At 43.0% G+C, this 27,789-nt stretch overlaps 2 protein-coding genes across 3 annotated transcripts in view; one reads left to right on the top strand and one right to left on the bottom strand.

The window, feature by feature from the left end:
- LOC129816577 (ras-related protein Ral-B-like) overlaps nt 1-27,789 on the bottom strand; it is a 64,392-nt gene that overhangs the window by 12,340 nt on the left and 24,263 nt on the right. Inside the window, exons 2-4 of one of the 2 annotated variants that reach the window (XM_055871209.1) lie at nt 14,662-14,707; nt 14,480-14,569; nt 14,131-14,237 (exon numbers count right to left, since the gene is read on the bottom strand). The exons of the other annotated variant lie outside the window; for it this stretch is intronic. Of the exons in view, the coding sequence (XP_055727184.1) occupies nt 14,131-14,237; nt 14,480-14,514 (142 nt within the window). The 5' untranslated portion in view covers nt 14,515-14,569; nt 14,662-14,707. The remainder of the gene's footprint in view (nt 1-14,130; nt 14,238-14,479; nt 14,570-14,661; nt 14,708-27,789) is intronic. 2 annotated transcript variants of the gene reach the window in all.
- On the top strand, nt 24,270-26,720 carry LOC129816578 (piggyBac transposable element-derived protein 4-like). Its single transcript, XM_055871211.1, has 2 exons — nt 24,270-25,243; nt 25,643-26,720. Exons 1-2 carry the CDS (start codon nt 24,289-24,291, stop codon nt 26,668-26,670), a joined length of 1,983 nt encoding a protein of 660 aa, XP_055727186.1. The 5' UTR covers nt 24,270-24,288; the 3' UTR covers nt 26,671-26,720.

A 27,789-nucleotide genomic window follows, 5' to 3' on the forward strand; every position in this document is an offset into this window, starting at 1 on the left:
TCCGGTCATGTTTTAACCCGTTATAGGTGTTAGAAACATCATAATGTAGTTAATTTAAACCGTTTTATAGCAATTTATATCCGTTTAGTGCGATTTTGAGGCATTGCTTTGTAATAGACTTTGAAGCTCCGGGCACGTTTCGGGGTCCCGGTCGTACGTTAGTGGGCATTTCGACGGACAAGTGGACATCTTTCGACCAAAAGAAGATTAGACCCAAGAAAGGATTAATTGTCCAAGATTCTGATGGGAGAACAGCTCATAGTAAGAACAATTTATGATGATAAATCGTGTTTCTGTCGATAAATGTTAAACGTTTATGCCGCCATCTTGTTTGCTATTGCTTCACTTGGCGCAACCTGTATTGAAAAGTAAGGATAATTTTAAAAATGTAATTCCGCGATTGTATTAAGAATTAAATTGTCTATCAATCGCTGTCCACCCTGTATTTTTTAGTCAAGTTTATGAGTATTTATGTATAAGACTAGATCACTGTCTAATATGGTGCAGGACATTTTCTGACCAGCTGAGCTACTTTTGTCATTGTCTAACCATGATTTTGGTGGCTAAATATGCACATTTTCGAACAAACTCTATATGCATGTTGTAATATGATGTTACAGGAGTGTCATCTGAAGAATTCTGAGAAGGTTAGTGAAAAAATTTATATATTTTGGCGATGATAACGATATCGCTCTCTTTGGCTTGAATCAATGGTCGGGTAACGTTTGCATATGTGGTATGCTAATATAACGATTTATTGTGTTTTCGCCGTAAAACACTTAGAAAATCTGAAATGTTGTCTGAATTCACAAGATCTGTGTCTTTCCATTGCTATGTGCTGTGTATTTTTAAGAAATGTTCTATGATGAGTAAATTGGTAATACACGTTGCTCTATGTAGTAATTCTAGGAGCTTTGGTGAGATTTGTGATGCTGGCTGCAATGGCAAACTATGATTTATACCTGAAATATGCACATTTTTCTAACAAAACCTATTCTATACCATAAATATGTTATCAGACTGTCATCTGATGAGGTTTTTTCTTGGTTAGTGGCTATCAATATCTTAGTTTAGCCGAATTGGTGATAGCTACTGGTGTTGAGAGAAAATGGTGGACAAGAAAAATGGTGATTTTTGCTAACGTGTTTAGCTAATAGATTTACATATTGTGTATTCCCTGTAAAACATTTTAAAAATCTGAAATGGTGGCTTTATTCACAGGATCTGTATCTTTCATTAGGTGTCTTGGACTTGTGATTTAATGATATTTAGATGCTACTATTTAATTGTGACGCTATGCTAGCGATGCTAATCAGTGTGTGGGGGGGTGGGGGGTGCTCCCGGATCCGGGGTTGAGGCTCGTTAGAGGTTAAGTAAATTAATGTCTGCTGAGTGCAACCATATGAAGATCATCAAAGGTAAGGGATGAATTTTATCTCTATTTCTGACATGTATAACTGTTCTACTTGGCTGGCTACTGTTTGTAATGATTTTTTCTGTATTTCTGTATTTGAATTTGGTGCCCAGCAGTTTCACTGGCTGTTGAAGAGGTGTGACGCTACCGTCTCACGTGCCCAAGAGAGGTTAAACTAATAACACACATTATTGTATTTTTCTTGTCTATATTGAATACATAATTTAAACATTCACAGTGTAGGTTGGAAAAAGTATGTGAACCCCTAGGCTAATGACTTCTCCAAAAGCTAATTGGAGTCAGGAGTCAGCTAACCTGGAGTTTAATCAATGAGACGAGATTGGAGATGTTGGTTAGAGCTGCCTTGCCCTATAGAAAACATTCACAGAATTTGAGTTTGCTATTCACAAGAAGCATTGCCTGATGTTAACCATGCCTAGAACAAAAAAGATCTCAGAAGACCTAAGATAAAGAATTGTTGACTTGCATAAAGCTGGAAAGGGTTACAAAAGTATCTCTAAAAGCCTTGATGCTCATCAGTCCAAAGCAAGACAAATTGTCTGAAAATGGAGAAAGTTCAGCACTGTTGCTACTCTCCCTAGGAGTGGCCGTCCTGCAATTATGTCTGCAAGAGCACAGCGCAGAATGCTCAATGAGGTTAAGAAGAATCCTAGTGTCAGCTAAAGACTTACAGAAATCTCTGGAACATGCTAACATCTCTGTTGACGAGTCTACGATATGTAAAACACTAAACAAGAATGGTGTTCATGGGAGGACACCACGGAAGAACCCATTGCTGTCTAAAAAAAAACATTGCTGCACGTCTGAAGTTTGCAAAAGTGCACCTGGATGTTCCACAGTGCAACTGGCAAAATATTCTGTGGACAGATGAAACTACAGTTGAGTTGTTTGGAAGGAACACACACTGTGGAACATGTGGAGAGAAAAAGGCACAATACGCCAACATCAAAACCTCATCCCAACTGTAAAGTATGGTGGAGGGAGAATCTTGGTTTGGGGCTGCTTTGCTGCCTCAGGGCCTGGACAGCTCGCTGTCATCGACGGAAAAATTAATTCCCAGGTTTATCAAGACATTTTGCAGGAGAATGTTAGGCGATCTGTACGCCAATTGAAGCGCAACAGGACAACGACCCCAAACACAGAAGTAAAACAACAGAATGTCTTCAACAGAAGAAAATACGCCTCCCTAAGTGGCCCAGTCAGAGTCCTGACCTCAACCCGATTCAGATGCTGTGGCATGACCTCAAGAGAGCAGTTCACACCAGACATCCCAAGAATATCGCTGAACGGAAACAGTTTTGTAAAGAGGTATGGTCCAAAATTCCTCCTGACTGTCGTGCAGGTCTGATCCGCAACTACAGAAAACATTTGGTTGAGGTTATTGTTGCCAAAGGAGGGTCAACCAGTTATAAATCCAAGGTTTCACATACTTTTCCCACCCTGCACTGTGAATGTTTACACAGTGTGCTCAATAAAGACATAACAACGTATAATTGTTTGTGTGTTATTAGTTTAAGCAGACTGTTTGACTATTGTTGTGACCTAGATGAAGATCAGATTTTATGACTAATTTATGCAGAATTCCAGGTATTTCAAAGGGTTCACATACTTTTTCTTGCCACTGTAGTATACCTGCCTCTGGTATAATGCATTTCCACCTCTTAGTCTCGCTTGTCCATCTTCCTGAATTAAAATGAGATATTCTAACAGATCATTCTTGCTGGCAAAATGTCATTAAACATAATTTAGCTATAGTGTGGATGTAGGGCTTTTTTGTATATAGTGAGCGCCCAGATGCTGTGTAGGTAACACAATACTATCAGAAAGAGACAAGCTGCCTCTGCGTTGGCTACTATGTTGCAATATTAATATTCTCGGAGTCTTGTTGATACAAATGTTTCAATATTCTCTGAGCCGCCTTGTTCCTTTATACAAGGTTTCAATATTCTCATAATGTTTCCCTTTTGTAGTGAATAATGCAGACAGGAAAATACAAAAATGAACTGGGTGCACACATTATAATGAAATTCTCTGAATGCAGAACAACAATTTTGGTAGGAAGCGCACGAGACAATTACACTGTCATAGTACACTGTATGCACCGTTCCACAAGGGTGACTTCATATAGCAGGGGGTCTGAAACTTACAATTGATCCTACCATTTCTAAAGATGTGTGCAGTCAGGATTTTCATATGAAACATTGTAGGCTACTCAACAGTGCCCAGAAAATGTCTAATTGCCCACAAACTGAATAGCCTAATTCTTGCTGGGTACTAGACAGTGACACTGTCCATTCAGCCACACCCCACGGAGCTCCACTATGCCTACCTGTACCGAGGCGCTGTCCATTCTGCGGTACTGAATCACGGGTGCAGCCTTAATGTGTAGATTTGTCTTCATTCCTTGGTCGAGTTTGTTTGTGTTGTCGTTGTCAATTGTAGGCCTTAGTCATTCCTTTTGATGTATGCCTTATTTCAATGCATGTGTAGGATTTATCTGGCATAGTTTGCATTTGCAGTCAGCTGTTTTATGCTCTGGTTACTTTTACATTGACGTCGGTATTTGATGTTGGCCTTGATAGCGAGTATTATGCGTCTATTTCATGTTGCATTGCATGCACTGTTCCACAAGTAGTCAATGTAGCCTCTGTATGACAAGGTTGAGTAGTACATTGTACACACCATTCCCCAGACCTTTAAACCTAATATACTGTAAACCTAATACTACTGTGATACTCTCTGGGGGACCTTTTTTGGTTGTGTTTTTGCTGTTCTCCAAATAGCATTTTAGAGCAAAACAAACACAGCACCCCCACCCCAAACTACTTCCAGCGGCTATGTACAGAGTCACTGTAATGATGATAAATTGGATCTGGAAAATGAACTGCAACCTGTAACATACTGTAACAACTCCCTTCACACTGTTGTGAAGGCCTTGTCAAGGAAGGGACCAAGCCCTGTCCTTCCTGCTTCTGTGTAGCATAGCCTACTGAGACACATCTTTCTCTCTCCACTCTACCCCTCCCTCCCTCCAGGCATGGCCACAGCCAAGCGTAGCTGGTTACCATGACAACCCCCACCCCACCCCAGTACAGGTAATGTCTTGTTGACACATGCACATAACATAAATGGTTGTAGCATCTGTCGACCGACTGTGTGATGCAAGACTAAGGAACTTTGTTCCAGTACGCTGATTTTGTCACTGATCATTTCAAGGGGACATTTAGCCCATTGACTTGTCATAGACTTGCCCCAAACTGGCAGAAATGTTTCCGTTTAGAGGGGTGGAGACTTCACTAGTCTCATTAGTACATTTTCTAACACATCTTCCCGAAGAATTTAATCGAACATCTGACACAATTATGCAAAACATTTTGTTCTGGGTGTACAGGTAAACACATGAACTGTAACTGCTGTAAAATTGATGCCCGGTTTACATTGTACGTCCTAATGAAATGCGTCACATCATCACAAATTCTTGCCCCGCTACTGAACGAACAAGTGTAGTGTTTGTAAAACAAGATGGAGGTGAGCCCATGTCTCGTCAGAGATCGCATTTATATTGGGAGATTGCAAAATAAAACCTTTTTATTCAAGACATGATATATAATAGATTGTTTCAGGTGATATTAAAACATGTTTTGTTTATTTTTCCTCCACTTTTTTCTCTAACTTTAAAGCAAGTCCCGCTAGCTACCTAAAAGCTAGCCTAGGTTGAAGATACCACTGTAGCTAACGACCTATATCTAATTAATTATCATCAAAAACAAACATCACGGCCTCCTGAGTGGCGCAGAGGTCTAAGGCAATGCAGTGCTTGAAGCGTCACTACAGCCCTGGGTTCGATCCCAGGCTGTGTAACAGCCAGCCATGACCGGGAGAACAGTGAGACAGCGCACAATTGGCCCAGTGTCGTCCAGGTTAGTGGAAGGTTTGGCCGGCCTGGATGTCCTTGTCCCATCGCGCTCTAGCGACTCCTTGTTGCGGGCCTCAAACTGGCTTTGGTCGCCAGTTGTACGGTGTTTCATCTGACACATTGGTACGGCTGGCTTCCGGGTTAAGTGAACAGTGTGTCAAGAAGCCGCGGAGCTTAGCAGGGTCGTGTTTCGGAGGACGCATGGCTGTCAACCTTAGCCTCTCCCGAGTCCGTACAGAAGTTGCAGCGATGGGTAAAGACTTTAACTACCAATTGGATATTAGGGAGAAAACAAGTGAGGCAACAGTCATAATGTAATTGGCTTAACAACCAAAGTGTATTATTTAATACTACTATTAATATAGTACTCACTTGTAGCAATGGGTAATTGTTAACAAGTTGCTAGCTATCCCATTAAGCCTTCACCGAAAACCATCTTCTTCTGTGGTTTGGTAAATTCCTGTTCTTCGACAGACTCTGGCTGGACTGAATACAACGTAAAGTAATTTTTTGGGGGGAAATATATGGAGTCCGTCTCGCAACGGATCCTTCAAACGCAAGGGGGCATTGCAATTCCACTCGGTTGTGGACGTCCCCATTTGAAATGCATGACATCCGGCGCAACGTAATTGAGTGCTTATGGGTAATGTGCAGGCTTGACATGACACTTTGCTACTACAGCTTGGTTTCTGAGTAAAGGCTCACACACATCGCACTCAATGTGGATCTAGCGTTCTTCTGCCGATTGTTCAGCGCTCTGTGTTTTAGGGACCACCCACTGCAGACTTTTTGGCTGACTGCCAAACATGATTCCACATCATGAAATCGGTGCCCACTCGGTTCGCAAATTACGTTCAGAGGTGCTAAGTACTCTCGGCCAGCAAATACTACTGGTGTGTCTGAGCCCTAAAGACAGACATTTCCATTCAAAAACTGAGCACACTACCCGCACATGACAGACAGACAGAAGAAAAGAACAACAGGAATCAATTCATCATACAGTCAGCACACAGAGATAAGAAACAACTGTCCCTGTTAAGGCAGAGCAGTAAGCCAGTCTTAAGTCTATTTCCAAAGCCTCTGCATGTCACCCGACCCACTTTGTCATATCTTTACCCCTCCCCATCCCCCCTCTCTTCTCTGTCCTGCCTCGGGGATTTCAGTCACATCTTTCGCAGCTTCATGTGAATGTCTCCAGCAAACATGTCAGCGCAACATAAACAAACACAAACACTATTTCACTAAACTGTGCATATTACTGTTTGACTAGCTGCCAGTCAAATGAATGGGATTCGGGATAGAGAATTTTAAATCCAAATGGTGAAAATGACACAAAACAAATGTTTCATTACTGTTGCGTATATTGATTAACATGTATCTGTTTTCATGCACACTTGGCCACAGTTAAATTATAACTTATCTACAGCAGAAAACGAATAACTCCATTAGGTTAGTTGATTATTACCAACGTGATACATGAGAAACACTGACACACAGGCTCCATAATAAATTGATTAGAGCAGATGTATTGCTGTGGGGCATCACAGTCAGCTACGGGCTACGGTCAGCTGGGCCTAGACTATACTGCTGGGACATGTAGGCCTAATGTCAAGGTAAAACTCCACTGACTCGGGGGCTAGGGCAGAAGTAGAGTTCTTTTCAAATCAAATTTTATTTGACTGGTTGGGGTATGTACGTACAGCCACTGTTGGGACGACGTCATCAATGCACTTATTGATGATGCCAGTGACTGATGTGGTGTACTCCTCAATGCCATCGGAAGAATCCCGGAACATATTCCAGTCTGTGCTAGTAAAATAGTCCTGTAATTAAGCATGTGTCATCTGACCGTGTCACTGGTGTTTCCTTCTTGATTTAAAAAAAAACTTTAAGCAGGAATCAGCAGGATAGAATTATGGTCAGATTTGCCAAATGGAGAGCTTTGTACACGTCTCTGTGTGTGGAGTAAAGGTGGTCTAGAGTTTTTTTCCCCTCTGGTTGCACATTTAACATGCTGGTAGAAATGAGGTAAAACGGATGAGTTTCCCTGCATTAAAGTCCCCGGCCACTATGAGCGCCGCCTCTGGATGAGCGTTTTCCTGTTTGCTTATAGCCGTATACAGCTCATTGAGTGCGGTCTTAGTGCCAGCATCGGTTTGTGGTGGTAAATAGACAGCTACGAAGAATATAGATAACTTGCTTGGTAAATAGTGTGGTCTACAGCTTATCATGAGATACTCTACCTCAGACGAGCAAAACCTTAAGACGTCCTGAGTATTAGATTTCATGCACCAGCTGTTTACAAATATACACAGACCACCACCCCTTGCCATACCGGAGGCGGCTGTTCTATCTTGCCGATGCAGCGTAAAACCCACCAGCTGTATGTTATTGATGTTGTCGTTCAGCCACGACTCTGTGAAACATAAGATATTATTATTTTAATGTCCCGTTGGTAGGATATTTGTGATTGTAGTTTGTCTATTTTGTTATCCAATGATTGTACGTTGGCTAATAGTACTGATGGTAGAGGCAGATTACCCACTCGCCGTCAGATCCGTACCCCGACGTACGTCCCCGATATCTCCATCTCATCTGAATCACGGGGATTTGAGCCTTGTCGGGTGTCTGAAGTAAATCCTTCACGTCCGACTCATTAAAGAAAAAATATTCTTCCAGTATGAGGTGAGTAATCGCTGTCCTGATATCTAGAAGCTCTTTTCGTTCATAAGAGACGGTGGCAGAAACATGTACAAAATAAGTTACAAATAAAGTGAAAAAACACACAATAGCACAATTGGTTAGGAGACCGTAAAGCGGCAGCCATCTCCTATGGTGCCATTATTACATTTATCGAATGTAACTTATTTTACCCCCGTGTAACGTCGTCTTTGTTTCTAGTAACCATGGCAACGTGGAGGCCGACTGACAGAGGCAGCCCTGAACTGACAGGAAGGACACACCCTGGCTGGCAGCAGTCATAAGGCCCTTCTGGCTGACTGCAGAACTCAGCACTTTTAAACAGGAGGTACATGTGTTATTAATAACCTGTTTGGGCTGCAAGGGGCAGTATTGAGTAGCCAGATAAAAGGTGTCCATTTCAAACGGCCTCGTACTCAATTCTTGCTCGTACAATATGCATATAATTATTACTATTGGATAGAAAATACTCTCTAGTTTCTAAAACAGTTTGAATTATTTCTCTGAGTGAAACAGAACTCCTTCTGCAGCACATTTCCTGACCAGGAAGTGGAATGTCAGAAATCGATGCTCTGTTCAACTTCATGCCTATACATGGGCAATGAACGTAAGAGTCTACGTACACTTCATACACCTTCCCCTGGTTGTCAAGAGGCGGTGAGGGAAGAAATTTCGTGTCTATCTTGGTCTGAGGTGGAATTAAAGCTCTTTGTATGACGTGACCGTCCATTTCCTGATTCTGGAGTGCGCGAAAGAGGACATGGATTTGCCTTCTGTTTAGCTGTCGTTATGGACGACTAACATCTCCGGTTTAGATTTTATTTGATACATGTGACCATATCATCGTAAAGTATGTTTTTTCAATATAGTTTAATCAGATTATTGAAATTTTTTCGGGAGTTTTGCCGTGTTCCGTTCTCTGACTTTGTTGACGTTGGAGAGATCCGTGCCTCTTGGCAAGTGCCCATGCTAAATCAAGAGGGAAATTTGCCGTTCCAGATCCAAACAACGACTGTTCTGGACAAAGGACACCTGGTCCAACATTCTGACGGAAGATCACCAAAAGTAAGAAACATTTTATGATACTATTTCTAATATCTGTCGCGCATGTGAACTGGTCGTCGGCGCCCAAGTGTTTCTGGCTATTGTGGCTACGCTAATATAACGCTATATTGTGTTTTTGCTATAAAACACTTGATAAATCGGAAATATTGTCTGGAATCACAAGATGCCTGTCTTTCAATTGCTGTACACTATGTATTTTTCAGAAATGTTTTATGATGAGTATTTAGTTATTTGGCGTTGGTGTCTGTCATTTTTCTGTCTGCTTTCGGTGCAATTTCTGACTGTAGCTGCAATGTAAACTATGATTTATACCTGAAATATGCACATTTTTTGAAAAAAACATATGCTATACAATAAATATGTTATCAGACTGTCATCTGATGAGGTTGTTTCTTGGTTAGTGGCTATTTATATCTTTATTTGGCCGAATTTGTGATAGCTACTGATGGAGTCAAAAACTGATGGAGTAATAAAAGTGTAGTCTTTTGCTAACGTGGTTAGCTAATAGATTTACATATTTTGTCTTCCCTGTAAAACATTTTAAAAATCGGACATGTTGGCTGGATTCACGAGATGTGTACCTTTCATATGCTGTATTGGACTTGTTAATGTGTGAAAGTTAAATATTTAAAAAATATATCTTTTGAATTTTGCGCCCTGCACTTGAAGTGGCTGTTGTCATAAATGTACCGACGTCGGGCTTGCACGCCAAACAGGTTAAGGAAGCCTATGGATTGAGTAGAATATAATAACTTTATTGTGCCAAGAATGCAAGTCCTATATACAGTGGGGCAAAAAAGTATTTAGTCAGCCACCAATTGTGCAAGTTCTCCCACTTAAAAAGATGAGAGAGGCCTGTCATTTTCATCATAGGTACACTTCAACTATGACAGACAAAATTAGATTTTTTTTCCCAGAAAATCACATTGTAGGATTTTTTATGAATTTATTTGCAAATTATGGTGGAAAATAAGTATTTGGTCACCTACAAACAAGCAAGATTTCTGTCTCTCACTTCTTTAAGAGGCTCCTCTGTCCTCCACTCGTTACCTGTATTAATGGCACCTGTTTGAACTTGTTATCAGTATAAAAGACACCTGTCCACAACCTCAAACAGTCACACTCCAAACTCCACTATGGCCAAGACCAAAGAGCTGTCAAAGGACACCAGAAACAAAATTGTAGACCTGCACCAGACTGGGAAGACTGAATCTGCAATAGGTAAGCAGCTTGATTTGAAGAAATCAACTGTGGGAGCAATTATTAGGAAATGGAAGACATACAAGACATCACTGATAATCTCCCTCGATCTGGGGCTTCACGCAAGATCTCACCCCGTGGGGTCAAAATGATCACAAGAACGGTGAGCAAAAATCCCAGAACCACACGGGGGGACCTAGTGAATGACCTGCAGAGAGCTGGGACCAAAGTAACAAAGCCTACCATCAGTAACACACTACGCCGCCAGGGACTCAAATCCTGCAGTGCCAGACGTGTCCCCCTGCTTAAGCCAGTACATGTCCAGGCCCGTCTGAAGTTTGCTAGAGAGCATTTGGATGATTCAGAAGACGATTGGGAGAATGTCATATGGTCAGATGAAACCAAAATATAACTATTTGGTAAAAACTCAACTCGTCGTGTTTGGAGGACAAAGAATGCTGAGTTGCATCCAAAGAACACCATACCTACTGTGAAGCATGGGGGTGGAAACATCATGCTTTGGGGCTGTTTTTCTGCAAAGGGACCAGGACGACTGATCCGTGTAAAGGACAGAATGAATGGGGCCATGTATCGTGAGATTTTGAGTGAAAGCAAGGGCATTGAAGATGAAACGTGGCTGGGTCTTTCAGCATGACAATGATCCCAAACACACCGCCCGGGCAACGAAGGAGTGGCTTCGTAAGAAGCATTTCAAGGTCCTGGAGTGGCCTAGCCAGTCTCCAGATCTCAACCCCATAGAATATCTTTGGAGGGAGTTGAAAGTCCGTGTTGCCCAGCAACATCCCCAAAACATCACTGCTCTAGAGGAGATCTGCATGGAGGAATGGGACAAAATACCAGCAACAGTGTGTGAAAACCTTGTGATGACTTATAGAAAACGTTTGACCTCTGTCATTGCCAACAAAGGGTATATAACAAAGTATTGAGATAAACTTTTGTTATTGACCAAATACTTATTTTCCACCATAATTTGCAAATAAATTCATTAAAAATCCTACAATGTGATTTTCTGGATTTTTTTTCCTCATTTTGTCTGTCATAGTTGAAGTGTACCTATGATGGAAATTACAGGCCTCTCTCATCTTTTTAAGTGGGAGAACTTGCACAATTGGTGGCTGACTAAATACTTTTTTGCCCCACTGTACATGTACTGTAGTTATTCCCACACATGAGATGCCCACATTGTAGCCTGTACATTGAATATATTCACTGATCATGTACTCTTCTTTGGCAAATAAAGGTGCGTTTCAGGTATGAATCTCTGTGACATTCTTTTTCAGTCATATCCAATACCAGGTGTATCAAACTCCATTCTTTGAATGATGCTGTGTATACATGTATGTATTACAATTATACAATTCAACAGTGTTTACCACTCCTGCTCCTGGGACATCAATGATTACACATTGTAACTTGTAAGAGTGATGTAATCCTGCATTAATCTGATGACACAGAATAGGTGTATTATTCTAATGAGAGACTTAATTTCAACCAGTGGAGAATGTGAAATGCTTTATTGAAAGTTCATTATCCAGGTGTTATAAATACATAATACATGAATTATAAATATTATAATTGTAATATTCTAAATACAATTTCAATCTGTACTTCAATGCACATATGGTGTGCATTATAAAAACAAGAGGAAGAAAGGTGGTTGAGAGAGGTGTAGAAGACAGAAAAGGAAAGAGGTAAAACAGAGGAGCAGGGAAGACAGCATATGATTAATGAATTACAGTGCTACCCTAAAATTCTCTCAGTTCATCACAATTCCACAGTGTCTCTAGCGGTGTCTCCTAATCAGCCTTGGGCTCCCAGTTGGCCCGAATCTTAACCTGTTTGGGCTGCAAGCTGAATATTGAAAAAACTGGAAAATGTGTGCACATTTTCAAACGGCCTCCTAAGAAACTTTTTATTTTCCAATATGCATATATTTACTACTGTTGGATAGATAACAGTCTATAGTTTCTAAAAAGGTTTGAATTGTTTCTCTAAGTCGAACAGAAATATTTTTACAGCCATTTTCCCAGCCGAATTGAGATTTCCAAAATGCGATGTGTCTCTTTAAGACCTTCTCTATAAAAGGCCCTTTGACTTGGGACCATATAAACACGTCACACGGGTTCGTCAGGCTGTAATGCGGAAGTGAGAATTGAAAGGAGTCGAATATCTCGTCCATGGACTGAATAACACACCTTCTTGTGAGACCTGCGCAGTTAAAAAAAAATTCCGGGCGCGATGCAGAATTTGGTCTCGGCTTATGGAAGAAGGTAGATAACGTTGAATATGATGTCTGACTACGATATTATTTGATACATGTCACAAAATCATTCTAAAGTATGTTTTTTCAATATACTTTAATTATATTATTGCAATTTATTCCTCGCCCTTAGATGTGATACGACGGAAGATTATTTTTTTTTTTTTAAGAAACGCTGTGTAGAGCCGCAATGCTATTATGCTGGCTAACCAAAGAGGGAAATAATTCGTTCTGGAACCCAACTAAAGACTCTACTGGACATTGGACCCCGTTTCAACATTCTGATGGAATACCAACAAAGATAAGACCCAATTTGGGATGCTTTTTCATATATCTGTCGAACTGTTGTATGCTAACTGTGCTAACTGTGCTAGGCTAGCGCTTGACTAGAATCAATGCTGCCTTATGCTAGCTTATGTTGTTAGCTAATATAACGATATATTGTGTTTTCGCTGTAAAACACTTCAAAAATCGGAAATGTTGGCTTTATTCACACGATATCTGTCTTTCATTAGTTATCCACCATATGTTTTTCTGAAATGTTTTATGAGGTGTAATTAGTAGCCGACGTTGGTGTATGTATTTTCTCTGTCTACTCCCGTCTGGATTCAGACTCTAGCTATGTGTTAGCATTTTTGGGTAGCATCAATGTAAAACTGATTTATAGCTAAAATATGCACTTTTTATGAACAAAACATAGATTTATTGTGTAACATGTTATATGACTGTCATCTGAGGTAGTTTTTTCTGGGCTCTTTAGGTTGGTTTTAGTTTATTTCGGTTGGCTTGTGCATGCTACTTGAATCATAATTCATACTTCATAATCATATCCATACGTGTCTGTCCACTTTTGTATTTGGTGGTGAGCTAACATAAATATATGTGGTGTTTTCTCTGTAAAACATTTAAAAAATCGGACATGTTGGCTGGATTGACAAGATGTTTATCTTTCAAATGCTGTATTGGACTTGTTAATGTGTAAAAGTTAAATATTTTTAAAAAATAGATTTTGAATTTCGCGCCCTGCAGCTGTTGTCATTTTCGTCCGATTTCGGGCTTGCAGCCCAAACAGGTTTTAAGAGTGGGTAAGGTGGCGATGACGGGACCGGCTTCCTCTTTCACATCAAAACATACCCGTAGACAAGAGACAGACGGATAGAGAATAAGCCTCTTTTTTTTTATTCTAACATGTCAGTCATCATAATCATCAGGAGGTGAAATGCAAAACATTTTTTATTTTGTGTGCATGTAGATCCATTTTTTTTGTAAATCTCTATGTTTACAATAAAGCAGGTCCTCCACCTGCTGAATCTGGAATGCTCAAGAGAAACAAATCTGTATTAGTGGCAATAAATTTGGCAGCAACAGGGGCTTGATAGTCCAGTGACAATGACAATGTTTATGTGGTGTTAATCTTAAAATTAGCAGCTGACATCTTAAGGGTTTTTTAATTAATGCATGTGAGACAGGTTCCATGTACAACAAGACAGGCAGAGAGGAAAAGAGAAAAAGAACACAGAACAGTTTAATTACCTCTGGTTATGGACACTTTTGTCAGCAATAAAGCTTCCACAGCCTGTTCCTCGGACAGTGAACATCTGGCAATATCTACATTTCCGACCCCATGATCAGCGTACACTCTGAAAGTAAAGAAAATAGCTTATTTTTTGTAGATATCTCAGTTATTGTTTTCATATGACCATTCGATCTAAAGGAGCAGATGTCATTTTCAGGATACGTCAATACAACACAGAAAGCAATCTTACGAGGTTTGATGAGGAAGATGTCAAGGGTTTTTATCCAGAAATTAACTCCTCACAAGATGTCACAATATGCATAATACAAGTAATAATTTTTTTCATTCTACTATATCAATATGTACCTTGAAGGCCATCCATTGCTGCAGACTCCATCCATAAAGCATCCAAAAGCAGTTGCTGCTGTTATTGGCCGTAGTGTCCAGATAGAACATCTATACAAGAGTTAGCCTGTGCTTAACACCAGACTGGTATTGTGGTTGTTTATTAGGTGATGGGAAATATGCATACAAAATAATATACTTACCTTCCTTGAAAATCAATCTATACCGCCAAAGATGACAATGTTGTATCTTGAAAAAAAAGCATTGGAATTAAAAGTGAAATGTTTAACCTCTACCGAGCACCTACCCCGGGTCCGGGAGCACCCCCCACCCCCCCCCCCCCCCACACTGATTAGCATCGCTAGCATAGCGTCACAATTAAATAGTAGCATCTAAATATCATTAAATCACAAGTCCAAGACACCTAATGAAAGATACAGATCCTGTGAATAAAGCCACCATTTCAGATTTTTAAAATGTTTTACAGGGAAGACACAATATGTAAATCTATTAGCTAAACACGTTAGCAAAAATCACCATTTTTCTTGTCCACCATTTTCTCTCAACACCAGTAGCTATCACCAATTCGGCTAAACTAAGATATTGATAGCCCCTAACCAAGAAAAAACCTCCTCAGATGACAGTCTGATAACATATTTATGGTATAGGATAGGTTTTGTTAGAAAAATGTGCATATTTCAGGTAGATGTCATAGGTTACAATTGCACCCACCGTCACAAATAGACTAGAATAACTACATAGAGCAACGTGTTTACCTACTTACTAATCATCAAACATTTCGTAAAAATACACAGCATACACTAATCGAAAGACACAGATCCTGTGAATACAGACAATATTTCAGATTTTCTAAGTGTCTTACAGCGAAAACACAATAAATCGTTATATTAGCATACCACATATGCAAACGTTACCAGAGCATTGATTCTAGCCAAAGAGAGCGATAACGTAAACATCGCCAAAATATATTAATTTTTTCACTAACCTTCTCAGAATTCTTCCGATGACACTCCTGTAACATCACATTACACAATGCATATAGAGTTTGATCGAAAATGTGCATATTTAGCGGCACAAATCGTGCTTACACAATGGAAATACTGTCCAACTACTCAAGCAATCTGCCCGGCAGCATCATGATAATACAACTATTTTTATCGAAAACTATTCATAAACTTGACAAAAAAATACAGGTTGGACATGAAATGAAAGATGTATTAGTTATTAATGCAACCGCAGAGTTAGATTTTTAAAATTAACGTTACTAGACATACAGTGTGCGTTACAGCCAGACTAGTGACGCAATAACGGCGTCACTAATCACCATTATTGAGTTTACATTTTTCCACATAAAAACGGAATAACATCATAAATAGCTCTTACTTTTCGACGAGCTTCCATCAGAATCTTGCCATGGTGGTTCTTTGTCCAAAAGAATCGTTGCTTGGTTGTAAAACGTTGCATTCAACTTATGATATAGCAGCTAACTATAGCTAACAATTGCTAACATTAGCTAACGTGTCCAAATCCTCAATACGCAATACTGAGGAAATTCCGAAAAATAGCAATATACTCGCATAATCTGATATAACTCGGTTTCAAATAGCTTCGTTATGATGTTTCTAACACCTATATCAAATTAAATTACAGACTGATATATCTAAAGTTCATTACTTAGTGCTCGAAAATGGCATGCCCAGGTCTCTCTCTGCGTAAAGTTCAACGTCGAAAAGATGGCGTACCTCACTCCTTGGTGTTTTATAACCTCTGAGAGCCACCTAGGAAGCCCATTCCACTTCTCATTGGTTACTGACATCCAGGGGAAGGCGGGTGCAGTTCGTGTCGTTCCATAGGATATACACACCCCTTTAAACTGAACTGAGATCAGAGCTTCGCTCTCAGACCTTCGCAAAACCTGTCATGGATTTCGCTGTAGAAAAAGTTCTGTTCCACTCAGAGACATAATTCAAACGGCTATAGAAACTAGATAGTGTTTTCTATCCAATAATAACAATAATATGCATATTGTACGATCAAGAATTGAGTAGGAAGCCGTTTCATCTGTAGAGACAATTATGCTAATTTGAAACAGCACCCCCTATAGTCGCAAGAAGTTAACGTATTAACCTGTTTCATTATTTATGTATTACCAGTTGATGAAGATCAACTACAATACATCATTGAACATTTGTCTACGAATAACTACGAATAAAAAAGTTTAAATAACTTCTTAGATTTTATGGAGATATTATACATCTTAGTACGTTATCAATTTATGATTTGTATCAATGTGGACGAGAGGCAGGGGAGCAGGAACAGAGTATCTTTGCAGAACAATGCAACGAAGCTGGATCATTCTGGCAATGATACCTGCACCATCTACACGCTGCAAAGACTCCCTAACTCTTTGCCATTGTACACAATGGCCCATGGCTTGGATACTTCCTTTGACCATTCTAAAGCCTGCATGGTGCATCTTTGCCTAATGGCTCTGACTTTCTGGTCTAACTCTTCATCTGACATATCAGAATAGCATTCCCTGACAGACATATTGTGTTCTTTCATCCTTCTGTAAAAAAAAGCTAACCGTTACACTGTCATGAAATATGATAATATATCGACTATGAAACAAATAGGACATGGCCTGCTTATGAGTTGCAAGAAAGTTAGATTTCAACTGAAAATGGTGAGAATAGTCATTCGTAGCTAAAATGTTTTTGGTTAGCTTGAGAATAATAATTGCATGATTTATCATTCTACGGTATGTATGTATGTATGTATTATGTATGTAATATAGTAGAATGTTATGAACCGGCACTGAATCGTAGGAGCTAACTACTAGCTATGTAGAAGTTGGACAGAAGAAAGCCCAGTGCTGCTTACCTGAGATGCCATCATCACACAGTCTTTCGTAGGTGTCCGCTATGACTTCCTTTGTGTTGGTAAGAAAGGCTGAACAGTATTGGTTGTAGCCAAACTCGACACTCAAATTGCCAAAATGGAGTGGTTGATAGCAAAATTAAATTGGAGTTTTGTTTTCAAATAAATGTTTTGTTCTCAAAATATATAAATGCATAACATTTTGCGCTCTATTACAAAATATTTGATTGCAATATATATATATTTTTTTACTTTGAAGCCTCGTTTTTCCTTTCAGAACAATTATTTTTGATTGAAAATAAGACACATGTACTTACATCGCATATAACAACTTGCCCGTGAATAACCAGACCTTCATACAAACTTGCTATGCAGAATTCTTGACCCACAACCGAAGATACTGCCATTTCCTGCCAGCACAGGCACAAGCGAGCCACTCAGGCGGAGAATGATGCGTGGAAGAGGGCAAGGACAAGATGGGAGTAACAACAATTTGTTGCAAGTTGGGGAGGGGGGCGAATAGCTGAACAATAGACTATTCAACCTTACTAAAGAATAGTCTAAATAGCCGAGCTAGTTGTGAAAAACCCCTCTCCTATCACAGACCAGATTTGCCCTAACGACCAAGGGGGAGTTAGAGCACTGATTATGCTTTTGGGTCCCAAGGCACTACTGTGTCTCTAACTGACAATGAATGGGAAATTTAAACCAAATAATAAATTGATAATTGTGCATGACTTCAAATGAAACAAGTAGGGAGCAGGTTTCGAACCCTCAACCTTCTTGCCCGAAGTCCAGCGCGCTATCGACTGTGCACCAAAAGCATGCTCAAGCCGCAGAGTCGATAGAGCGCGTCCTCGCGGTAGCTTGCTACTCAATGTAATAAAGAAATGACTTTTCAAACAAGTTACCTTACACATTATGTTGGCTGACAATGTTAGCTATGCTCTCCTTACGAACCACATAGCATATCATTACAGCAGTATGTACCGGTATGTTAGCTATCTACCTAACGTTAGTAGTTATGCATCAAACTTGACAGTATATTAACTATAGGCTAACTACCCAATGTTTATTGACTTGATTATTCCCGTCATTCTTAGCTTAGCTAAATGGTATAGTCGTTGTGCGTTCTCAATGGACATTTGGGTGCTTTCGTAAATCCGCTCTGGCTATCTACTCCGATTTCAGAGCACTCTCCTCTGTGTACCAGAGAGCAGAATAATGAATTTATTCATTCGTTGAATATGGCCGGTGTCAGTAAACATCACAAACGCTCTGGTTAACAGGGCAAGTAAAATGGTCAGAGTGGTCTCATTTGTGTCTGGAAATAGCTAGCAAGCTAGCCAATGTTAGCTTGGGTGCTTGACTGCAGTTGTAAGGCCAGAATGCTCAAATCAACACTACTCCTCGGCTCGAACGTTCAGTGTGCACTCCAAGAGCGAAACGGTCTGAATTCACAAACTGACAATGCTCTGACTTTATGAGCGCAGGCACGCCAGATTGAATTTAACTAGACAAGTCAGTTAAGAACATATTCTTATTTACAAGGACAGCCTACTCCTTCCTCCCCATTGGGGAATTGAATCCCGGTCTTCTGCGTGCCCTGCCCGCACAACACAGGGATTCTTTAGCGAAATAGCTCAGTACTGTACTGCCGACCACCACGTTGTACAGCGACATATTTTCCATTCCATCCTAACAGAAACCCAGAGGGTTTTTCATGGAATAGAAACACCATAATATTAATCAAATTAATTAAGCAAGTACCAGTCAAAATTTGACACACCTACTCATTCCAGTATTTTTCTTTAGTTTTACTATTTTATACATTGTAGAATAATAGTGAAGACATCACAACTATGAAATAACACATACAGTATATCACAAAAGTGAGTACACCCCTCACATTTTCGTAAATATTTGAGTATACCTTTTCATGTGGCAACACTGAAGAAATGAGTGTACAGCTTGTATAACAGTGTTCATTTGCTGTCCCCTCAAAATAACTCGACACACAGTCATTAATGTCTAAACCGCTGGCAACAAAAGTGAGTACATCCCTAAGTGAAAATGTCCAAATTGGGCCCAATTAGCCATTTTCCCTCCCCGGTGTCATGTGACTCGTTAGTGTTACAAGGTCACAGGTGTGAATGGGGAGCAGGTGTGTTAAATTTGGTGTCATTGCTCTCACACTCCCTCATACTGACTGGTCACTGGAAGTTCAACATGGCACCTCATGGCAAAGAACTCTCTGAGGATCTGAAAAAAAGAATTGTTGCTCTACATAAAGATGGCCTGGGCTATAAGAAGATTGCCAAGACCCTGAAACTGAGCTGCAGCACGGTGGCCAAGACCATACAGTGGTTTAACTGGACAGGTTCCACTCAGAACAGGCCTCGCCATGGTCGACCAAAGAAGTTGAGTGCACGTGCTCAGCGTCATATCCAGAGGTTGTCTTTGGGAAATAGACGTATGAGTGCTGCCAGCATTGCTGCAAAGGTTGAAGGGGTGGGGGGTCAGCCTGTCAGTGCTCACACCATACGCCGTACACTGCATCAAATTGGTCTGCATGGCTGTCGTCCCAGAAGGAAGCCTCTTCTAAAGATGATGCACAAGAAAGCCTGCAAACAGTCTGCTGAAGACAAGCAGACTAAGGACATGGATTACTGGAACCATGTCCTGTGGTCTGATGAGACCAAGATAAACTTACTTGGTTCAGATGGTGTCAAGCGTGTGTGGCGGCAACCAGGTGAGGAGTACAAAGACAAGTGTGTCTTGCCTACAGTTAAGCATGGTGGTGGGAGTGTCATGGTCTGGGGCTGCATGAGTGCTGCCAGCACTGGGGAGCTACAGTTCATTGAGGGAACCATGAATGCCAAATGCACTGTGACATACTGAAGCAGAGCATGATCCCCTCCCTCGGAGACTGGGCCACAGGGCAGTATTCCAACATGATAACGACTCCAAACACACCTCCAAGACGACCACTGCCTTGCTAAAGAAGCTGAGGGTAAAGGTGATGGACTGACCAAGAATGTCTCCAGACCTAAACCCTATTGGGCATCCTCAAACGGAAGGTGGAGGAGTGCAAGGTCTCTAACATCCACCAGCTCCGTGATGTCGTCATGGAGGAGTGGAAGAGGACTCCAGTGGCAACCTGTGAAGCTCTGGTGAACTCCATGCCCAAGAGGGTTAAGGCAGTGCTGGAAAATGATGGTGGCCACACAAAATATTGACACTTTGGGCCCAATTTGGACATTTTCACTTAGGGGTGTACTCACTTTTGTTGCCAGCGGTTTAGACATTAACCTCTAACGCCTACCAAACCCGGATCCGGGAGCCCCCCCATCACAAAAGCTGACTAGCATAGCCTAGCCTAAAGCCACAGGGATATCATATAATAAAATGTTCATGAAATCACAAGTCCAAGACACCAAATGAAAGATACACATCTTGTGAATAAAGCCATCATTTCTGATTTTTAAAATGTTTTACAGGGAAGACAAAATATGTAAATCTATTAGCTAACCACGTTAGCAAAAGACACCACTTCCATACTCCACCATTTTCTTACTGCATCAGTAGCTATCACAAATTCGACCAAATAAAGATATAAATAGCCACTAACCAAGAAACAACCTCATCAGATGACAGTCTGATAACATATTTATTGTATAGCATAGGTTTTGTTAGAAAAATTTGCATATTTCAGGTATAAATCATAGTTTACCATTGCAGCCCCCATCACAACTCTCACTAGAATAACTACAGAGAGCAACGTGTATTAGCTAATTACTCATCATAAAACATTTAAAAATACACAGCGTATAGCAATTGAAAGACACAGATCTTGTGAATCCAGACAATATTTCAGATTTTCTAAGTGTTTTACAGCGAAAACACAATATAGCGTTATATTAGCTTAGCACAGTAGCAAACCAAACAACAGCATTGATTCCAGCCAAACATAGCGATAACGTATTCACCACCAAAATATATTAATTTTCACTAACCTTCTCAGAATTCTTCAGATGACAGTCCTGTAACATCATATTACACAATGCATATAGAGTTTGTTCGAAAATGTGCATATTTAGCGGCACAAATCGTGCTTATACAATGAGAAAAGTTGCCAAGCTGCCCAGAAAATTTCGGGCGCCATCTTGGAGAGTCACCTAGTCTAATCAATAAATAATCATAAACTTGACTAAAAAATACAGGGTGGACAGCAATTGAAAGACAAATTAGTTCTTAATGCAATCGCTGAATTACATTTTTAAAATTAAACTTACTGCGCAATACAGGGTGCAATACAGGCTGCGATAACGCAAGGCTACACGGCAAATAATGGCGTCTTATGCATTTTACTTTTTCAACAGAACAACGAATTATCAGCATAAATAGTACTTACTATTAGCTGAACTCCCATCATAATCTTGGGAAAGGTGTCCGTTGGCCAAAAGAATCGTTGCTGGGTTGGAGAATGTTTCCTTCCACGTTGCAATTAGCAGTACACAATGGCATTCGAGAGAGAGATACCCAACTCAATACAACGTCAGAAAATGAAATGCCCGAAAATCGCAATATACTGACATAAACTGATATAAATCGGTTTAAAATAACAAGATTCTGATGTCTTTAACCTGTCTAGGATCAGCGTGGCGCTAGCGGCACCCCCCCCCCCCCCCCACTGAAAAACCAGTGCCGCGAAATTCAAAAAAAATATATTTTTAAAATATTTAACTTTCACACATTAAAGTCCAATACAGCTAATGAAAGACACAGATCTTGTGAATCCAGTCAACATTTCCGATTTTTAAAATGTTTTACAGGGAAGACACAATATGTAAAGATGTACATCTATTACCTAAAAACACATTAGCATAATCCACCATCTTTTATTTGTCCACCAACACCAGTAGCCATCACCAATTCGGCTAAACTAAGATATTTATAGCCCCTAACCAACAAAAAAACTCATTAGATGACAGTCTGATAACATATTTATGGTATGGGATAGGTTTTGTTAGAAAAAAGTGCATATTTCAGGTAGATGGCATAGTTTACAATTGCACCCACCATCACAAATGGACTAGAATAATTACAATGAGCAACGTGTTTACCTAACTACTAATCATCAAACATTTCGTAAAAATACACAGCATACACGAATCGAAAGACACAGATCCTGTGAATACAGATAATATTTAAGATTTTCTAAGTGTCTTACAGCGAAAACACAATAAATCGTTATATTAGCTTAGCACATAGCAATTAGCAGCCCAGCATTGATTCTAGCCAAAGTGAGCGATAAAAGTCAACATCGCCAAAAGATATTAATTTTTTCACTAACCTTCTCAGAATTCTTCCGATGACACTCCTGTAACATCACATTACAACATGCATATACAGTTTGATCGAAAATGTTTATATTTAGCCACCAAAATCATGGTTAGACAATGTGAAATGTAGACAGGCTGGTCAGAAAATGTCCTTGCGCCACTTAGACAGTGATCTACTCTTATACATAAATACTCATAAACGTGACTAAAAAATATAGGGTGGACAGGGATTGATAGACAATTTAATTCTTAACCCTCCCGTTGTCTCGGCGGGTCAGAGCGACCCCGGGCAGTTCCGAGTTGATTGCCCGTGTCTGTGTGTGGGTCGGAGTGACCCCGGCAGCCTTAGCAAGGTGTATGTTGTAACCCTCCTGCCCCTGTGTGGGCGGGGTCATAGTGACGTCAGAGGGGTCAGAGTGACCCCGGCGGCGTTAGCAAGGTGTATGTTGTAACCCTCCTGCCCCTGCCCCTGTGTGGGCGGGGTCATAGTGACGTCAGAGGGGTCAGAGTGACCCTCGACAGCGTCACCTGTCGCTTCCCCCGTGTCTGTGTGGGTCAGAGAGACCCCGGCAGGCCGGGGTCACAGTGACCCAACACCACCACCTGCTGGATACTAGTAAAAGGTCCTGCCCCAAAATTGACACTCAACATTCCGGGCAAGGGCCTGTGTCGAATACGGCGTGTCTGCCCCTCAACGGGCCCTTGGGCCCCGTGTGAGTTTGGATATCGAATCTAAAAACGCCCCCCTACAAACTACTTTCCCTTGGTTGTGGAAATTGTGCCTTTCGGGTATGGCTGTTGTTAGACAACCTTCCCCTTGCCTCGGCGGGACAGAGTGACCACCGGCCAGCGTTCTGAGTCGATTCCCAGTGTCTGTGTGGGTTAGAGAGACCCCGGCAGCGTTTAGCAAGGTGTATGTTGTAACCCTCCTACCCCTGTCTGGGCCAGGTCACATTGACCCGAGCCCTGTTGTAAGCCCTGCGTTATGAGTTGTTCCCCTCTGTTCCGGGGGCCTGGGGTCAGAGAGACCCCTGCGGCGTTAGCAAGGTGTATGTTGTAAACCCTCCCCTCCTACCCCTGTCTGAGCCGGGTCGGAGTGACCCGGGGCCTGTGTTAGGAGTTGTTCCCCTCTGTCTGGGCCGGGTCGGAGTGACCCCGGCAGGGACCAGTTGTCCCCACCAACTCTGTGCACGACCTCGGTGCTATCACGCGGGTAGGCCAGCCGAGCGTCCCGGATGGGACCGAAGGGGCCAAGGTGCGAAGGGTCGAAGGGCCGAAGGGCCGAAGGAGCAGGCAGGGCCGACCACGCGCCTCGTCCATTCGCGTGCCTCGTCCCATTCACGTGGCCACCGTAAGCAGGGCGTAGAGAGGCTACTAATATTGTCAGGAAGAAGAAGAAGAAGAAGAAGAAGAAGAAGAGGACGACGACGAGGACGACGACGAGGAGGAATACGACCCCGCCGAGCGTGAGCCCTCCGCCTACGACAGTAAGCAGGGCGTAGAGAGCCTACTAATATTGTCAGGAAGAAGAAGAAGAAGAAGAACAACAACAACAAGAACAAGAACAACAACAAGAAGAACAAGATGAGGACGATGATGAGGACGACGACGAGGACGACGACGACGAGGAATACGACCCCGCCGAGCGTGTTGCCTCCGCCTACGACGCCTCGCAGTCCCGGTTTCAGCGCGGCTCAGGTCCTGGAACAGATATCCTCCAGCGTCGACCAAGAAGACGAAGAAGACTACTGCGATTCCGAAGAGGAGGACGTTTCGGAAGATGAAGACGGTGAGGAATACAACCCCGAGCGCGACGCGGACGACTACGGAGACGACTCGGCCTCGCGGTCGAGCTCCTCTTCGGAGGAAGATCCGGAGGAAGAGCCGGAGGAAGAGCCGGAGGGAGACGCGGCCGCTGCCCGAGAGGAGCGAGACAGAGAGCCAGACAGAGCCAGAGAGCCAGAGCGAGAAAGGGAGACGTTGCTGTCGAAAAACGGCAAAATCAAATGGTCCTCCGCGGCCTATCGCGGCCCGGACCGACCCCGCGCCATCCGCCAGCCCTGCCCCGCCGTGACGCCGGGCCCCACGGCCTACGCCGCGTCGCGAGCGCTCGACATCGAGTCCGCCTTCCGGCTGTTTGTCACACCGGCGATAGAAAGGATCATCGTGGACATGACCAATCTGCAGGGGGTGAGAAAATACGGAGACGGCTGGCGACCCATGGACTCCACCGACCTGCGCGCCTACGTAGGGCTGCTGATCCTAGCCGGCGTCTACAGGTCCCGAGGCGAGGCCGCGGCCAGCCTGTGGGACGCCGAGAGCGGCAGGACCGTGTTCCGCGCCACCATGCCGCTCAAGGCGTTTCACAAGTACTCGAGGCTGCTGCGATTCGACGACCGCCAGTCGAGACCCGCGAGACTCGCCACCGACAGACTGGCGGCCGTGAGAGAGGTGTGGGACCTGTGGGAGGAGCGGCTGCAGGCCCTCTACAACCCGGGGCCCGAAGTGACGGTGGACGAACAACTGGTCCCGTTCAGAGGTACCGTCTATGCATCTGTGTACGTACGCGTAGCGTAGAGAGCACGGGCAGTCTATGTATCTGTGTTTGTACGCGTGGCGTAGAGAGCACGGGCAGTCTATGTATCTGTGCATAGAGAGCGGTAGCAGTCAATGTATCTGTGTATGTACGTGTAGCGTAGAGAGCACGGGCAGTAGTAGCACGGGCAGCGGTAGCAATCGGCAGTAGTAGCAATGGGCAGCAGTAGCAATGGGCAGTGGCACGGGCGGCGGCGTCGGCGGCTGCGTGTAACGTAAACGCAGTGCGCCCCGATGGTGAGCCTGTAACGATGACGCTGCTGCTAATCTCCTGCTAATCTCCTCTCCCTCTCCTCTCCCTCTCCTCTCCCTCTCCTCTCCCTCCCCTCTCCCTCGCCTCAAGGACGCTGCCCTTTCCGACAGTACATTCCCAGCAAGCCGGCCAAATACGGCATCAAGTCGTGGGTGGCCTGCGACGCCAAGTCCAGCTACGCTTGGAAGATGCAAGTGTACACCGGCAAGGCGGCCGGCGGATGCCCCGAGAAGAACCAGGGCGCGCGCGTCGTCCTCGATCTGACCGAGGGACTGCCGGCCGGTCACAACGTCACGTGTGACAATTTCTTCACCTCCTACGAACTCGGGCAGCGGCTCCTCGAGAGGAACCTCACCATGGTGGGCACGGTGCGAAAGAACAAGCCCGAGCTCCCTCCCGCGCTGCTCCAGTCCAAGGGCAGACAGGTCTCGTCCTCCAGGTTCGCCTTCACGCCCACCGCCACTCTAGTGTCCTACCTGGCAAAGAGAAATAAGAACGTGCTGCTTCTGAGCACGCGGCACGCGGAGCCCGACGTCAGCGATCGCCGAGACCGGAAGCCGGCCCTCATCCTAGACTACAACTGCAACAAGGGCGGCGTGGACAACCTAGACAAGGTGGTCGGGACCTACAGCTGCAGACGGATGACCGCCCGCTGGCCCCTGGTCATCTTCCACAACATCCTCGACGTGTCCTCCTACAACGCCTTTGTCATATGGCGAGAGATCAACCCCGACTGGATGCCCGGGAAGCGGAACAAGAGGAGGGTGTTCCTGGAGCAGCTCGGAAAGGCGCTCGTGAAGCCCTTGATCCAAAGAAGGCAGCGTCTCCCCCGCACCGAAGCCGCGTCCGCACTTGTCAAAGTCATCCGGGGCGAGCGTGTATCCGCCGAGGCTCGTCCGCAGGCCCGCGAGCGAGCCGCCGGCCCGGCCGCCGCCGCCGCCCCGGCCGCACCGCTGGGGGCGAGTAAGAGGAAGAGGTGTCAGGTCTGCCCACCCAAGAAGGACGCCAAGACACACACAGCGTGCTGCAGGTGTAAGAAATACATCTGCAAAGGCTGTTCACACCCATACTGTCACACTTGTGCCCACTGGGCCTTTAGCCAAGACGGGACAGAGTGACCCGGGGGGGGACACTGTGTGCTAGGCATAATAGAAGGACAACGGGAGGGTTAATACAATTGCGTTATTACATTTTTTAATTTATCCTTACTTTTCAATACAGTTTGCGCCAAGCGAAGCTACGTCAAAAAACATGGCGTCCTAAGCCACTAAAATGTTTCGACAGAAACACGATTTATCATAATAAAAATTTCCTACCTTGAGCTGTTCTTCCATCAGTATCTTGGGCAAAGGATCCTTTCTTGGGAGAAATCGTCTTTTGGTGGAAAGCTGTCCTCTTGCCATGTGGAAATGTCAACTGCGTTCGGGATGAACTGAAAAGCGTGCCCAACTTTTCACATCGTTGCAAAAATAAATGTCCCAAAATCGCACTAAACGGATATAAATTGCTATAAAACGCTTTAAATTAACTACCTTATGATGTTTTTAACTCCTATAACGAGTGAAAAGATGACCGGAGAAATATAACAGGCTAAACTAACGCTTGGAACAGGTGCGCGCCGGGGTCCTCTAGGCTCATGACGCAGCTCCCAAAGAATGACTAGCTTCAGGGTTTTTTGATTTGTAGGGCCTGTGAACGCGCAATCGACACCGTTGGAATCGTCATCACGTAAAGGCATCCAGGGGAAGACGTAAGAAGTGTCCGTATAGTCATAGCAACGACAGTGCCCTTTTAAATGACTTCAGAAGAGTGGCCAACATTTCTCAAATCTGACTCCATGTCAGGGAAATTGCTGTAGAATGGGCTCTGTTCCACTTAGAGACAAAATTTCAACTCCTATAGAAACTATAGACTGTTTTCTATCCAATAATAATAATAATATGCATATTGTACGATCAAGGATTTTGTGGGAAGCCGTTTAAAAAATTTGCCACATTAGCATAAATAGTCTAAACAGCGCCCCCATCCCCAACAGGTTAAAGCCTATATCGAATAAAAACAGAGCCGGATATATCTAGTTTCTAAAACCAGAGCTTCTAAAAAGACATGCCAAGACCCTTTCTGCGTCAGCGCGAAGATCCAAAAGGGTGGACACCTCGATCCCAATCAATTTATCAACTTTGGGACCTACGTAGAAACTCCATTTCAACTCTCCCTATTCGCTAACAACCAGGGGA

The sequence above is a fragment of the Salvelinus fontinalis genome, chromosome 19 (genome assembly GCF_029448725.1).
Source record: "Salvelinus fontinalis isolate EN_2023a chromosome 19, ASM2944872v1, whole genome shotgun sequence".
Taxonomy (NCBI): Eukaryota; Metazoa; Chordata; class Actinopteri; order Salmoniformes; family Salmonidae; genus Salvelinus; species Salvelinus fontinalis.

What these genes read in the sequence shown, in the direction of transcription:
- LOC129816578 (XM_055871211.1), top strand. Translation starts at nt 24,289, where the DNA reads ATGAGGACGATGATGAGGACGACGACGAGGACGACGACGACGAGGAAT. An exon ending in ACAACTGGTCCCGTTCAGAG is followed by an intron (nt 25,244 to 25,642) that starts GTACCGTCTATG and finishes CCTCGCCTCAAG; the next exon opens with GACGCTGCCCTTTCCGACAG.